The sequence below is a fragment of the Fusarium sambucinum genome, chromosome I, assembly GCF_050947815.1.
Source record: "Fusarium sambucinum isolate potato_lamoka chromosome I, whole genome shotgun sequence".
Taxonomy (NCBI): Eukaryota; Fungi; Ascomycota; class Sordariomycetes; order Hypocreales; family Nectriaceae; genus Fusarium; species Fusarium sambucinum.
The window spans coordinates 8,808,790-8,825,619 of record NC_139294.1 but is presented as its reverse complement, the minus strand read 5'-3'; the positions used below and the strand labels follow the sequence as shown (position 1 = coordinate 8,825,619).

General features: G+C 48.3%; 2 protein-coding genes across 2 annotated transcripts; both read left to right on the top strand.

Moving 5' to 3' along the window:
- Positions 1–9,179: 9,179 nt before the first annotated feature.
- FSST1_005620 (cyclin family protein) lies at positions 9,180–11,166 on the top strand (the record flags this gene model as incomplete). The annotated part of the gene is made up of 3 exons (XM_083231915.1): positions 9,180–9,578; positions 9,630–9,918; positions 9,968–11,166. 3 exons carry the CDS (start codon positions 9,180–9,182, stop codon positions 11,164–11,166), a joined length of 1,887 nt encoding a protein of 628 aa, XP_083089050.1.
- Positions 11,167–13,272: 2,106 nt separating this feature from the next.
- FSST1_005619 (chitin synthase chaperone-like protein Chs7) lies at positions 13,273–14,333 on the top strand (the record flags this gene model as incomplete). Its single annotated transcript, XM_083231914.1, has 2 exons — positions 13,273–14,085; positions 14,142–14,333. The coding sequence occupies 2 exons, from the start codon at positions 13,273–13,275 to the stop codon at positions 14,331–14,333; spliced, it is 1,005 nt and encodes a 334-aa protein (XP_083089049.1).
- Positions 14,334–16,830: the final 2,497 nt, after the last annotated feature.

Below are 16,830 nucleotides of genomic sequence, written 5' to 3'. Positions count from 1 at the left end.
ATGGCGTCAGTCTCCCCGTCTGACGCCGGTTGGTCGTGCCGCGCGTTAAGTGCTTGCATGGGCCCCCTTGGTTGCAGACTCCTTTACGGATATGGTCTTGCCATTTTCATTTTCTCTCCCTCTCCTTGGTTGAGTTTGCCTTTTGTTTCAAGTCCGCCTGCAGGCACCAACTGCGTTTAACTCTAGGAGTTCGCCAATCTTTGTCAATTAGGTTATGAAGAGGGGCTGGAGGGATTAGCATGGCTTTCATCGCCCTTGTTCAACCTTGATGATGACTACATGTGGGATTGACATGGGCTGTTGTGGTTTCGCTGATTGCCACTTATTTATTCCCTCCTTGGGAAGAGCATGGACTTGAAACTCAAAGGACAAAATCGTGTTGAGGGTAGAAGCATCATGCCTCAAGGCCATCCGATTGGTCTACTGACAACTAAGTTGCCTACCCTGTGGTATCATGCATGATATTCTACCACCAGGCTGAACCACTGCATGTTTCCATGTTGTTCCAGCTGTGATAGAACCTGTTCACTTTTTTCAGGGAAATGACCATGTGATATGGAAAAGGTGATAGACGCCGCCAAGATTGTACAGTCGAAATTCTTCTGTTGAGTCTTCCGATAAAAATTCCAGGCTATCTTCTTCGAATCCGTTATGTAGTGTAAACATTTAAACGACAATCTGAGACTGAGGCTTCGTCTAAAGGTTGGTATGCCTTGGGTCCGGAACTCTGAACCCATATGATATTGAGAGAATGTCGTTGTGCTTTTGGCATCCAGCAATATACAGGATGGTTACGTACAGTAGAGTTGTCAATTCATCCCAATCTTCCAAATGAGTCAAAGGACACATCAGAAGCCACTGGAGCAGACAGGGGATGAATCACCCTGGACATCTTATCTCGGTCACGCAGGACTGAACAACTTACAGCCCGTACAGGACTTTGATGGGGCTGTATGTAAGCGTGGGATTTCATCTAGGTCTGGACATCCCTGCATCACAAATTCCTTGAATCAGTATCACGCATGTCGAGGGGCGTGGACTTGGAATGATATGGCTACCGGCCCTGATTCAGCAAGTGGACTGCAATCAAGAAACCACCAAGTGGATCAGACCTGTCTCTCCTCGCCCAACATAAACCTCGCATCGGGACATGATGATGGCTTTGATCTGGCCTCGTTACTTGGCTGAATAAGCTGGGACAAAACCTTGTTGCGTTTGAGCCACTTGTTGATAGGCAAAGCGCCATGGCTGGTCAATGTAGTTTTTATACTTCTTTAGGAGCTATGATGGTCCTCCCTCCTCCGTGTTATGCTACCTACTTTGATACAGGCAAACCTCCAGACCGGTGTTCAGTATTGATCAAAGCCTCGACTGTTAGGAGAGAATGTGCGTCTCCATCTCAAACGGCCGCAATCTGACTCGGTAGGTTTCGATCGACCAGCCGGCGCATCATCATCATTCATCGATATTTGGCCATCACCGATGGGTCGGGATGCAGAAAGAGAAGGGAACTAGACCAGCCAGGTCAAAAGCGTCTATTGGCGACTCTCATCTGAGGCCCAGCCGTTGGTTTTGATGGCGGCCGAATTAAGCACAACATCACACCTTGGGGCCGTGAAGCTGTACTGGTAAACCTAAGGAGGAGACAACGAACCAATTAAAGCGCGATATGAGCTCGACGCTACCAGCCGGTTGGTGCACCATGAAACGACCTGTATTGTATATTGGATAAGTGACCTTCAAAGCATACAACGAGACCAGGATACTGGGGCATTGGGAGGCAATGTAGAACGCTCAAAACTGGGTCTCGTTTGTGTACTGACGAGCCACCAAGTAAGTACATACTGCGGGTGCGACCTGCGGGTGTCATCATTTCATGAGTGCCCGGCAAGTTGAATTGCCGTATCTTAACAACGGTGTGATTGAATGCCGCAGACGTGTGGATGCATATTCGGGGCGAATATTGTAGCCATGGGCCGACGGATTACGTGCCTAATGAAGTGATATGGTTTGGGAGATTTCTTCCTGCAATAAAGCTTGAGGTGTCACAAAGCGTGGTGGTTCATTTCAAATTCGGGTAGCAAGGTTTTCGGTGGTGGAAGAGCCAGGATGGCACCTGGACTACTGACGTCTAGTTTTGAGGGGCGGTAGCAGTCCTTGAATAGTTCCCAGATCGTTAATATTGTCTGATGACGGCGCCTCAATCCGGTGTTTGACTTTGACAGTAAATATGCGGCTGTGCGAGAATGGATAAACCAAGTCAAGCAGATGTTGATCAAGCTCAATCAAAGGCTAGTAGGACGTATGTACGTGGAGGCTTTGGAAATCTCCAGCAGCCAACAGTGAGATCAGTCGACGCTTGGGCGACACACAGACAAGTGTTGTAATCAGTTAGCAACAGCCCTTTGGGTTTCCTGTCTCAGAGCATGATCGATTGTTGTGATGAGGTTACGCTGTGCGACTCAACAGAAGGGCCGTGTGGTGAAGTCTTCAGCATCCACATCATTCGCCTTGTCGACTGCATTGCTGATGGCGGAGCACATGAGGCTTTGGCGTATATCAGAATGTGTATCCGGAGGATGCTGGCTCAACTTTGGTTGCAGTTGGGGTTTAGTTAGAATGGCATGTCGTCAACCCCACCCCTCCAACACGAAAAGCTGCTCAACAAGGCCGGGGAACCAAACATGTCGTCAAGGCCTCCGGTCAGCGACAACCATGGCGGAAGCAGCGGGAGGATGGAGCAGCATTTCAGCCAAGCCCGGCATAGACACTAGGGAGCGAGCGCCCTTGTCTATCTTCCATCTTCTGGAGTACAGGCACAGGCACAGGCGAAGCAAGCAAAGCAAATGCACCGTGACAAAGCAAAACAGACCAAACCCAAGTCAGACACTGCCCGAAACCCCACTGCATGTATGCGTCTGTGTACTGGGTTTGCCACCAGCGCTTTGCAAGCTTTCCAAAGTTGATATGGCCGTCGCATGTGATTGGCTTCCACATGCAGCATTGAACCAGGAGGCTCTCTCATGATTCGGTCTTATTCCTTTGATGTGGTGAAGTTGGCTGAAAGATTCCTTGTACATGTGACAACCAACAAAATGCTTCACACCGCGAGAGTTGATGCAAGTATGAGGTTAGAAATGACGATGTTGAGACTATCATCTTGAGAGCATTTGTAATGAAATTCACAAGTGGACATGAGATACTTCCCTGCCATAGTGGGTCATTGGTTCGGGGTATTGATTCGAAAGTGAAAAAGAAGAAGAGAAAAAAAAGAGTGATGGGCAAACAGACTGGGGGTTCAATACAAGATGGAATGTCCAGGTTTAGTACGGACTACGGAGTAGACTGCAACTGTTGCTGGGCCTAGGGGTGGTTAGAAGCAAACCAACGACATAAGCGGGAAAGTGCCAGTGTCTTGGATTTGATGTTTCCTGCCATGTCCGTGTTGAGAACTGCAATTACAAATGTTTTGACCAATGGTAACAATCTCAATCCAGATGAGATGAGATGAGATGAGTGAGTTCCGTTCCTTCCAGTTTCTATACCTGCACAGCCAGGGGATTGCAGGCTTTTCCAGGGAAGGTAGCAGCACCGTCCGCTTTCCATCATACATAAATGTATTGTATGCCGATCTCTGAAGGGCTGACGCAGGCCATAATTTAGCAATTATTAACGTTAGGTATTCTTACACCGACTACCATCCATCCGTACATGCGGACAGTGAGTGATGCATCAAATGTTGTTACAGAACTCGAGGGGTAGGATCGACCAATTCTGACCACTGGTCCCCTTGCTACCTTCTCTAGGTAGTTGCTTGGCTCAGCGGTCCCATGCTCACCTTTCTTCCCTTTATTAGCCCCGTAGTTCAAGGAAAAGACCCAAACTTTGGATATATGTGATTGATGAATCACGAAACTGATCGAATGGGGGGAGGGGGGGACCTCAATACCGGATTTACTTTTTATATACACTACAATATAACTTGTGGAAACCATAATTACTTGGACATTAATCGTCAGTAATAGTATCCGTACACGATTCTATTTTCGTTGCCTCCCAGGATTTTGTGTTGCGCCCCGGAGCTTACCTGCCTACCTAGGTACCTAGGCAGGGTGCAATAAAGACAACCGGACTGGGGTTATTGTTGCCGTACATGAAGGAAGGAACTTGCGACATTCTCTCTTTTCTCTTTCCTTCCCTGTGGCACTGCGCTTTCAGCTATAAATGTGACAGAGGTAGCAAGTGTCTTTAACCCTGCCTGTACTTTTCTCTGTCTCATGATGTATGTATCCATTACATTGCATCCACATGGATCAATTCACTCCTTTAAACAAATAACCAATCACCCCTGCGTTTGAGTTCCTGCTGAGCGCCAAAGCCAAAGCGAGAAAATTGGAAAGCAAGGGTCAGTCACCTCCAAGGTTAAGTCAGGTTAGGTTAGGTTAAGTTATGTTGGGTTCCTTGCCGAGAGTAACTTGTTGTGGTTGGCTGGCTGACTTTGCCGTACTGATTCGTTCACGTTTTCGAGATTGAATACCCGCACTCAAGTGGTCATCAATGCGCCCACTTCCCCATCCTTTTTGCGAGTTTTACGCTCACGCACATACGAGAGAAGCAGGCTGCGGCGGCATGGTTTTGGGCTGTACATACGAGACGACCACAAGAGACAGGCACGGGAGACAACCAACTTTCTGTACCAAGCCTAAATGCGTACGTATTCGATCTCGCCAATGACTGCTGATCACAGGCCAGCCAGCCAGCCAGCCTGGTTCAGACTTTCTGCATTGTGCAAGTTGCCCGAGTGGCCGGAGATGTTGTTTGGGCCTATACTAGTTAGGTATGTATGTAGTAGAAGGAAAAGAAAAAGAAAGGAGACAAGACGAGACAAACAAGCTATTCCCTTATCGTATACTGGCTCTCATTGGCGGTGAGTGCATGGAAAGTTCCTTCTGTACGAGAAAGCGCTGCAATTGCTGCTTGCTTGCATCTTAACTCATTCGTTAGATCGGTGCCTGAGTTGAAGGATACGATGTAATTATTGAACGCCATCATAGCATTGCTAATAAATGCCTCGAGACGACAGTGCATCGCTTACATGCTACGTCGATCATCATGGCAAAACTCTCAGGTTCCAGTTTGCTAAACCCAGATACAAGTACCCGTACGTAGAGATTAACCGGGCTGGTTGGCTACCGTGGTAGAATATCTTTCTTTCTTGGTCTCCATACGAAATTACAATAGACAAGCCGTATTTGTTCTTCTAGCCTGTAACCAAGGTTTGTCCATGTCTCTTTGGTGCTTGTCGGGCACGGCACGCCTGATGTTGTTGGCTAAGCAAGGTTACAGCCAACGGAATGCAGTGACAGGTTTCGTGCTCGACTGACTGACTGGCTTGCTTTTCAACGGTAGCAAGCCTCTTACCCATCACGAGTGTTAAAAGACTTTTCCCTCCCTCACGGACAGAGAGTCCGGGTACTTATGGTTTCGGCGAAATCAACAAACATACATCATTACATCTACTTCCACCAAGCCGACAAGGGCTTTGTCATATGGCAACCAACCAACCCGTCTTGGAGCATGTGTTTAATTACTGGTGCTACGACTTGAGGCTCGACTACTGTACTTGGCGCGGACGTACCGGTATTGTCTTGGGCTGGCTGACACAAGTCGTGGTTGCGAGATACAGATTTGCTGTCGTCAACCGGCCAGGCCCTGGGTCGCCCCGGTTAAGTTTTTGGATCATCGCTTCTAGCCTCTTTGTTGGAAGTGTGATGACGGCCGGGGCTCCGTACTGGTACCATGGCGTTGCACCTCAGGGCGAGGGGAGATGCCCGTAGCGGCAGGGATTCCCACCGTTCAGTGCCAGGTTATCGGATGGGGCCAGACGGTGGCTTCCAGACTACGTACGTGCTATTTTCTTCAATTGTTGATAAGTAGAATTGAGCGTCCTTGTTCCACTTGGAAAGAATCCAGATCTGGTGGGCAGGCACGGTGAAAAAGGAATTACGACTCGGCGCTATAGAGCCAAGGATCCGGAAGAGCTAATAAGTGAGCCGAAGAGACGCTGGCTCTCAGTGAGCTCTATTAGCTACGTGCGTGTAGGTAGGTCCAGTACTACACTACACTACAGCATCATGCCCATTGCCTTGTCTCAAAAGATTGTCATGAGGGCTCAAAAACGATACAAAAAGGGAAGGATATTGAAAATATGGTCCTTGCATGGTGGGTGACAAAGTTGATCTCAGTCGGTTTAGCCGTGAATACATACATGCCTTAGTACCTAGTAGTTCGACGAGCGGCACGGATTTACAGCGCCTCCCAAACGAATGGGTCTTGCTTCCGGTTGGAGGGTAGCTGGGGTGGCAGAAATATTGACTACTGATAGTACGAGAAACGATATAACTCAGTCAGCTCACTCTTTCAAACCCCCCATACTTGCTTCTTTATTTTATGAGCCTCTAATTTAGATCTCAAGTTTTCTGATATCCTCTTGAGGGGAGTGGGCGGCTTGTTGGTACGTGTGGGGGGACATGACAGCTTTGCTTGATTCAGTCACATATTTATTCATTCTTCCATTCGTTGCTGTTCAAAGCTGGGGCCTTGTTTTTCCCGGTAAGTTTTCATACCAGAGGTTCTGGTGCATCTCTCGACATTATTGTCCTAAACACAGTCAGAGGTGGTTATGTCTGGTAGCGAAACAATAGTTGCCACCTCAATCTATCAGGAACAAGGCCCAGGCCGTTCGGAGCCAGCCAGAATCAAGAGCAGGCATAGCATAGGCTGCACAGCATAACGCAAGGATGCAAAGCAAAGACAGCATCGACAGTAGACAGGGCAGAAGAAACGACCTGGTGATTTCTTACACGCGGCCGATACTTACACTTAGGCTTGCACGTTCCTAGCAAGGAACGACAGTGGAGTAAGTGCCGCATTATGGCTCATGGCTCCTCATGGATTCGGACTCATGGTTGATGGATGCCTCATGAGAGGCATACTTACATCCAAGGTAGAGTTACGCCGCTTATTCGGGAATGGTAAATAATTGAAGGTTCCAGCACACCACCACCACGACTTGTTGGACAACAAGCGAGCATGCGACACGGCGGATAAAGATAGGCTGTGTTGAATTCAGTTCGAGTTTGACAGCTTCAAGGCTTTATGCTTTAATCAGACAAATAATCGCAGCTGCAACTTACTGTATCCGTCCACAGCCGATGAATGGGAAGTTCTGTGCCAATCCTGAACCGACATGCCCAATCAAGTTTCATTAATGATCGGTACTCCACAATGATTGTGTTTGTGAAAACCTCCTCTTACACTGTACCGAACGACACCTCCAGGGATCTTTCATACAAGCCCCAGCTTCGTGGATGGCTTGGAAGGAATCCAATTGTGCATAAGGGTGTGCAAGTCGAACTCGGATGTAGTCTCAGGGACAGATCGCTCATCAGCCGCCTGCGTTGATGTTGCGCTTGAACAGATCCAACTGCCATCATTTCGTTTTCCATCCACCTTCATATCTCCGTCTCACCAGCAATTCAATATCTACCCGTTCGTAGTCTAGGGATCCCTTCACAAGTTCCGCCGCCCTCGGTCCCATGAGCCCCGTCAAGCCCGCTCACAGCCCGGCGTCGAGCACGGCAGCGACCGGGCGACCCCTAGGGCGTTCCAGGGGCGACTTTGAACGCATTTGATGCTCCATAAAGTTACCTGAGGGGGCTTAAGTTGTAGTGGGTGAATGGTAGGTTCCAGCACCCAAGACTCCGCTGTCTAGCGGGCCTGGTCCCCATTGAAGCTTGCTTGGGGATGAGTGGAGGAAACTTGAGAGTTTTAGCGGCAAGTGAGAGGGGGTAGCCATTGCAATTAAATCCTGGCCTGGTTGGGGGTGTACGGTAATCATAATAATAGCAGCTAACACAGGGCAGAGAAAGGCAAAGCACCTCACCTCACCTCACGGAAACCGGGGTTGTCGCTGGGTGAGGTGTCAGCTGGAGAGCGCCACGATGGCCCTGGTCTAGTCAGTAAGAGCAGGTCTAGCAAAGGCTGGCGACATGATGGGCTGAGAATTGTCATGCCGGTAGTACCAAGCTTTGTATGGAATTGTCTGGGAGAAAGCAGGTATCGCGATACATGTTCGGCCAGTACCACAGGGACGGCCGGGTGTGCGTGTGCAATGTCTTGTCTGAGACTGAGAGCGAGTGCGTGAGTGAAAGAGACTCTCTACCATGGATGTGTCCATTAAAGGCAGCCCAGCCCTTGAAAGTCCGATCCAGGCTGTCTGTCAGGGCACAGTAGGTAAGTACTTGTAGGCAGGAGACGCTCAAGCCATGAGATCAAGTACCTACCTTAGTACATTGGAGAACTTATGAGCAGGGCTATTTGTGGGACTAGGCCCGACGGACACCCCTACTCCTCCCCTTACCCTTACTCCCTACGCTACGCAACGCTATGCTATGCTGCGTCTAGGAGAGAACCACACTTGACGAACAACGACACTACCAAGTCCAAGTGAATGAAAGTAAAGGACTTTGTACATGCACACACAACCACCAGCCATGGACTGAGTGACTGAACCCATTTGTTGTTGCTTCTTTTAACTCTTTCTTTCCTTATTACTCCACCTACCTTTCTCTCCTGGTCAAGCCGCCTCCACTCTTAAAAGATACATACATCCTCAACCACCACCACCACCTCCACCTCCTCCAGCCTCGACGAATTTACGACTCTACGAATACCTTCGCTTGCAGCCGGTCTACTGCGAATACAATACACATCGATAATGGCACTGGAGTTCGAGGCCCATTGAACAACTGTTGCGCCTACAAAAACAAGCGAACCTCCCAAAATCCCATTCACGCAAGCTTTCTTTTCTAGCTCCAGCTTGCCCTCAGTGTATCAGAAAAATTGACCGTTGGAAGCATAAGAGACAAAATCAAGGTCACTTTATGCTCCTTATACCACAGTTCTTCTATCACTTATTTTTCTACCCTAAGACTTAGGAGTTGCTACCCCACTGGCTTGCCTCTGTTGCCTGCGCTCTGAAGCTTTTACAGTGAAGCTTCACAGTTGCGCTGCGCTGCGCAGTCGGGAATTGTCTTTTGTTTTTCCCTTTTCTTTTCGATTTAACAAAATACTCATTCTGGGAGACGAATTTGGGACTATCCCTACCAACGAACGATATGAGCGCTGTCTTTCAACCACCACCGGCTTCGTGGGAAGGTCATGCCATTCACAACTACACTGCTCGAGCTCCAGCTACCATGAACGAAAAATCCCAGTACTACCGATACCCTGTGAAACAACCCGAGCAACAGCATCAACCACAGACAACATACAATCATTATTACCAACAGGAACAAGCGACACATGAACTACATCCCACTCAAATTCCTCAACACCGAAATGGATCGATCGCGACAGCGTCACATGTTCAGGTCGCCGGACAGCCTGTCCGACCTTCAACGCCCTCAACATCTACTGTGACCAAAAATGACACCGAGTCGCTAGTCTACCACAGCCTTGTAATTCCCAAGTGCATAAGCCCTGCAGGCGGAAATCTTGCCGATTTCGCTGCTCAAGTGCGTACATACTCTGAAGATGGAAATTGTCAGGCAACTAATGTTCTCTAGATGACTTGCTTGTTCTGGTTTGAGTCGATTGACGAGCTTAAGCAGGCAGGGTCAGTTCGTGCAGTGGGTTCCAACGCCCTCGTTCAGCGTTTACCACCTCTCGCCAAACCCCTAGAACAATTTCGGAAGTGGGTGTACAGCGTTCTCTCCACGACACAAGTGACCCAAAATGTCATCTTGCTGGCTCTGCTATTTATCTACCGACTGAAGATGTCGACGCCTCAAATCAAGGGTCGTGCTGGCAGCGAGTATAGATTGCTAACAGTAGCACTGATGCTCGGGAACAAATGTAAGTGAAATGCATTCACACACTAGACAACCAACTGACCATGCTACAGTCTTGGATGATAACACCTACACGAACAAGACTTGGGCCGAGGTGTCATGCTTCAATGTGCAGGAGATTCATGTCATGGAAGTGGAGTTTCTGTCTAACATGCGATACAACTTGGTGGCGACGAAGGAGCAGTGGGATGACTGGTTAGACAAGCTGACCTGCTTCCACGAGTACTACGAGCGAGCTGTGCGATTGCCAGCGTCGCCGCTTCACATTCCCACGCCAGCAAACAACACGCGCCACTCGCCTGTCGCTTCACCAACAGGTGCTATGCAACCCGCCGTCAGCCTACCCCCTACTCCGGCTATCACAGCGAACTACTCACCTACGTCGAGTCACTCGCAAAACTGGTCCGCGTACCAAACTAACACCATCTCTCCGCTCTCTACCAAACCCAATCTCCAGTTCCCTCCTGTGTCACGGAAGCGAAGTCCCGAGGGAGATATCATGGAACACCCCGCCAAACGACGTGCTCCTCCTCAACGAGGTCCGGCTCCCGTTATGGCTCAAGTCCCGCGATCAAACGGCATTGTTGAGCCGGGCAGGCTGCCTGCTCCTCACCCCACTGTCATGACTGGACAACCTCAGACCCAACCTACGTTAACGCCCTTCGACAACATTGGGGTCAATGGGTATCCTCCACCTGTGCAGCAGGTAACTCAGTCTAGTCACGTCTCGCTTCCTCCGCTGCAAACTGGTATGCGCGCCATGTCGACAGTCTACTCTTCAGTCCCAGCGGCCATGGTGCCGAAGCAATCACTTCCCGCGACGACGGGTGTCACGATGGCGCAAACCAGTTTCCCTGCTCAGGCGCCTGCAAATTACGGCACCCCCAGCAAACAGCTCAGCCCTGGCCGTTTGGGGCCATTCAACTCATCGCCCTTGGCAGAGGCGTACGGCCAGTCATCGGTTATTCATACTCCTATGACGCATACTCCGATCTCCAACTCGCCGAGCGTCTATCTACAGCAGAGACCCAGCCCGTACAAGCCTGTACGCCACGTGAACACGCTCTTGCACCCTCCGCCTTCAGCATCGTTGGAGCAATACCATCTTTCTGTACCTGTTCCTCCAACCCAGATGCACTATCAGCCCATCGGGCGACGGAACGATCTTCGAACTGGTATCGTGCCTGACTTTGTCGTTTACAACCGCGTTCACCCTCAACATCAGGCCCTTCAGGGACATTACCCGTCTTAGGAATGGCGGGGTTATCCTTCGGTCAACCATGGTTCTTACCCTCGCGTTCGACGTGAGCATTATCTCTAGGAACACATCCAAGGTTTTTATCCGCATGTTTTCTCGGAATTGTTCTTATTGTGTTGGATTTTTTTTGTTTCATTTTTAGCGTCGGATATGCCTTTCAAGGCACGCATGGTACAGGCGTTTGGAACGGAATTTGGAACGGAAAGAAATAGGCCAGGGTTCAACAGTCTCCCGGACAGGACTATGGTGCGCATGGCTCGGAGTTACTTAGGCTTCCTTTCTACGATGGACGCTATGGAGCCACACACGATAGGCTAGCGATGAATGACTGCATCGACACCGACTGTATATAGACAGATGCAGCGAAATGTCAGTTATGACTACTAGAATAGAGCAAAAATACAGCGAGGTTCTGCCCTCAGGGTATCAGAAAATTGGCTGCGAGACGTATAAGGGAATGTAGGTCAGCTTATGCTACTTAGACTAGGCTGCTTAGGCTGCTTACCTTTGTTCTCTATCTAAGACTGGGGAGGTCAACTTTTCTGCTCCATTGGGTAAAGCTAGAGTATTATCGGCGTCAGAAAACACAAACTATGTTTATCATGGGACAAAATGACTCAAACTATTTATGTCACTTGAAACTCACTATCAGTTCATTTTCTATGCCCTGCCTCCGTTGAGACATCTTCCTGTTACCTCCTGGGGCGTCTATATTTGGGTTATTATTTGCTGAGGTCTTTGTAGGTTGTGAAAAAGTTTATTCGTGATAACTGTCAGTCAATGCAGTTTCTATTTAGTAAAAGTAATGGTCAGTATGTAGACCAACAACGTGGCATTGTAATCTTTATAAAGAACTTCGTTACAACTACAGTAGGTACATCATGTCACATTAACTTTTGGTGCCCTTGATGTTGAGTTTACAGTTCAGTTATAGGGTATGTCGATCGGTGGTGAACAAGGTTATTGTTAATGTACTGATGAAAGCTTACTCTGTCTGTCTTTTCGTTTCCTTTAACAACTTTTACGGAAGTTTTTTTATAATCTTTGGTTGTGAAAATTCGCTCTCTCTCGACATACACATTCTCTTTTCCAAGTCGTTTTGTTTAGTATGAAGCTTGTGAGTTAGATTTGTAGATGCCTTGTTAGCTGTCTGAAAAGGTAAAGCAATTCCCACAAACCATTGAGATCTCAAAAGTCAAATGCTACTCCATACTAACTACTTATACAAGTTATTACAAATGGGCCACATCTTGTAAACTGAACTCATCTCATTCTCTCGTCTCAAATTGTTGGACTTGGTCGTCGTCATGTAACAAGACTTTACTGTTGCAGGGGTCGACCTCCATTAAACAGGGTTGTTTGCACTTCCCACGGCAACCATTTAAGAGTAGCCAATTACATACTCTATCAGCTACTTTACCAAGCATTGTCTCTCCACCTCTGCCACTTTGCCTTGCACCTGCTCACAACATCGGCACAGCAACCAGATCCCTCCGCTCCGCTGCACTCCACTTTGTCTCTTCTGACCTTCACTCATCTCTTTCGTTGAGCCCAAGCCCCAAAGCTTAGAGTCTAGCAGAGGCTTGCAAGACATTCGCTTTTTGTACCTCGAATTAATCATCGCCTTCGCTGAACGACAATCGCTAGTTGTTGTGTTTCTCATTCTGGTCTGGGCCCTTCTTCCTATCCTCTCGTTCGTTTGGATTTTAGCCGCTGGGCTGAAGAAAGGGGCGCTGCTGAGCTATCGGTCAAGAACGAGACATTTGACACCGACCGACCGACCGACCGACACAGTCTACTCCCTTGGAAGCGTAACAAGGGACGAGATTGCATTCCGATCAAATTTAAACCCCTTGTAATTGGCGATTCCCCAGGCCTCGCCCTTTCAAGTGGTGACGACGATTGTAACTCGCGACGAGGGTTGGACGATTCGACGATTCGACGACGTTAGCGACACCGATACGTCTTCTCGACGACAATCGATCAATCGCTTGCTGACGACATTTTCGACCTGTCGCCCACTGTACGCTCGTTTCGTCACGATACGATCCCGCTCAGAGTCATTCGACGACAATTGACCTGTGATCTCAAACCGCCATCATGTCTGGCTTCGGCGACTTCACTACGATCTGCGAGACCGCACCTCTACCACTATGCGCTGCTGTCGGACCTATCTTGGAGGCGTCCGGTCGTACCGGTATCGAGCCAGAATGTTATGCTCGCAATATCGAACTTGCCAACACCATCATCTTTGAGGGTGCTACGGCCGTGATGCACATCGTTGCACTCGTTATGACTGTCATCATGATTCTCCACGTCCGCAGCAAATTCACCGCTGTTGGCCGCAAAGAGATTCTGAGCTTTTTCTACCTCTACATGCTGCTCTCTGCTATGTCTCTCGTTATTGATGCCGGTGTAGCACCGCCTGGGAGTGATCCATACCCTTACCTAGTCAGTGTGCAGAACGGTCTCAGCAGCGCGGTCATCACTTGTCTTCTCATCAACGGCTTTGTCGGATTTCAATTATACGAGGATGGAACGCCTCTTTCAGTATGGATGCTGCGAATCAGTACCCTGGCTGCTTTCACCATTAGCTTCCTTGTATCGCTCGCTACTTTCAAGAGCTGGGCTGGACTTGGCCCCACCAACACTGTTGGATTGTTTGTTGTTCTTTACCTTTTGAATGCGATCCAGCTCTTCATCTACGTGGGCATGCAAATATTGCTTGTGACAAGAACGCTGCAGGACCGCTGGCCCCTTGGAGACATCGCATTTGGTATCTTCTTCTTTGTCGCCGGCCAGGTGTTCCTTTACGCTTTCAGCTCAAAGATCTGTAACGCTATTAGCCATTATCTTGATGGCCTGTTCCTCGCAACCGTCTGCAACTTGTTGGGCGTCATGATGGTTTACAAGGTATGCTGTTCTATTTCATTAATTATTGGTTTCCGGGCATCACTAACCTGTGGCAGTACTGGGATTCAATCACTAAGGAGGATCTCGAATTCTCTGTTGGCACTAGGATGAACAACTGGGAGGTCAAGGAGCTGCTGCCAGAAGAGGAGCGAAGGGCCACTGTCTTCTCAGAAGACCCCTACGGTCAACCCAGCTCATACGATCTGCCTTACTCGCCAGGCGCAGCACGGTACTCGGCCAAGTACTAAACCCTGGCTCAAGGTTGACTTCGACGCCTTTCACGAGATTTGTTTTCTTCTGATTTAATACCACACCCCAACGTGATATATGCGACCCTGAAGCGGAGATAGGGAATATCGGACTGTTTTTCTTGATTGTTTACATTGCGAGGCGTTTTTAATGTATTGTAGCTGGGCCACTTGTCTAGATGGACGCAACTGGCGATCACGAAAAATGACGGGCAAATGGAAGGCGTAGGAGAAGGGAGAGATGTATGTTAACAGGTGGACCTTGTTGGTGGCCAGGATGTAGAATGGATAATGGCGACATGTCGTTGTTTGCATATATACTTGCATAGGTAGTTATTATATATTATGTCTGATACATGGAATTCGGGTATAGTTGTGATGTACATATGGTGTAACTGTTATTATAGTGTGCGGCAAACGAATAAGGAGTCTCGGCCTGAATTGCTAATAGGAACTGCGTTATGGAACTGTATTGGGATTAGTAAGATGGAGTCTCGTGCTGGTAAGAAACTTTGGCTTGAACTTTTGAATAGCTTGGCAAAAGATCAGTGGACAGATTCTGCCACTGAATCAACTGTACATACTATCAGCCCCATTATATGCCTCGGGCGTCTCCGAATTCTATCGGTGATAATGCGATAATAAAGCGAACAAAATGATATTATAGTGCAGATACATGAAACCCAACACATAGACTGGGCCCGGGTAGTATATTACTGCCAAGCATAGGAGGACGACACGTATTACTGGGCACCATGTGCCGCACGCGGGACAGGCAACCGTCGTGAATGGAGTGGTATTGGCAAGGAGCTGTCATGCATAGACAAACCGTCAAGTTGTCGTAGGCTGAGGGTCCCCGTCAAATACTGTTTTTGACATCCATGACTACTATCGTGTCAGCATCGCACCCGACGCCATGGTGCAGGGGGGCGTGATATGTAATGATACTGCAGATCTCGCAAGAAGCTACCTAATTAATGGTGTCACCGTCAATGTCATCTTTGCGCATAAAAGACTTGCCGAAGATTGGATGCGAGGGATAGGGAACCGAAGAAAAAGGGTGGGGGACCATGTTGTAGGCTTGTAGCCAACCAACCAGGACTTGTTGGTTTAGATATTGTGAGGGCCTCTGCTCGTATATTGTCCATTCCTCAAGTGTGGTGCAATACACCGTGGTCTAAATCGCAGGGAATAAACAAGCCTGGATCGCGTATTTCATATTACCGTACCCATATATCTGTTTTGGGCCAACACTATGTGTAATTTGGCGTAAACTCAATGGTGGCTGTACTGCACTGTACCCGTCGGTCCTAATCAATTATCTAACCCTCATGTCACCAGGTAGTTGTATATGTGTTGGTGCTAAGACTGCGGGTAAAATGCCTGTGTAACTTTGACAGGGTCGCGTATGCGTGTTGCTGAGAACGGATGTCCTCTTTTGTACTCATCAATCTCGGATCTACTCAGGGGACCACAAAAACTGAGTGTGAGGTCTGTGAGAGCGATGGATCATGAATGGAAGTAAGGAAGCTGTTGGTTAATGACTGGACCGAACCTTGGACAGTTCGCCTGTGATTGCCATTGCACAATCTCTTGACAGTCTCCTTCCTCGTTTGCACAAGCAATACTTGTAGTTTCCTCGCACGTGATGAAGCACTAGAGCTAATGAGGGTGTCTCGAGCAAGGATATCCCTGTTGAGTTTTACGTTTTGCTCGCTTCCTGCATGGTTCGGTACCAGACTCTGGGTAGGGTATGGATAGGTACCTTTTATGACGGAGAATCCAGATAGCTAGTGGAGAACTGAAGGAAGGAAGTCCTGGGATTTTGCGTAGCAGCATAATCGAGTTGAACTGAACTGAAGTGAACTGGTCAGATCAGATCAGATGATGTACGTGTTGGGTGTGAGTAATAAAATGGATATGCAAGGTTAATTTTGATAGGAGAAAAAATCTAGTGCTCGAATTAGTAGGCGGATTACCTATCAGAATCTACGACACTGAGTAGTTAGACGTAGTAGCTTTAGGTGAAACTCAATTAAAATACTGGCTTGATTGAATAAGAATTATGTCTAGTACATGGTCGGAACCAGACAAGCTATGACTAGGCACTTGTTCAGCCTCTCTGAGTGGTCGATCGGAGCAAGGGTCCACGAGGATCTAGCGGAAACAAAGCGCGCAAAAGCAGCTGAGTGAGACCAGGGGAATAAATTACGTAGCGAAAGAAAATAAATAACGATGGAAAAAAAGGATACATTCATCTGATAGTAGATGCATGGAACTGCCTGATGTTACTCGTACCAGAATAAGACTTTAGTACTAGCTTAATACTTTCTCTTTGCGCCTTCACACCTTATTCGTTGTCGTTCTTTCATTTGCCCCAGTCTTGGTTTCGGTTGGTCGTTAGTTTTAGCACCGTACCTAAAGAGCTTCCTCCTATGTCACCTCCTCACCTCATTCAAGCTGCTAATGCCATGCCATGCCTGTGAGATAGTTGGGA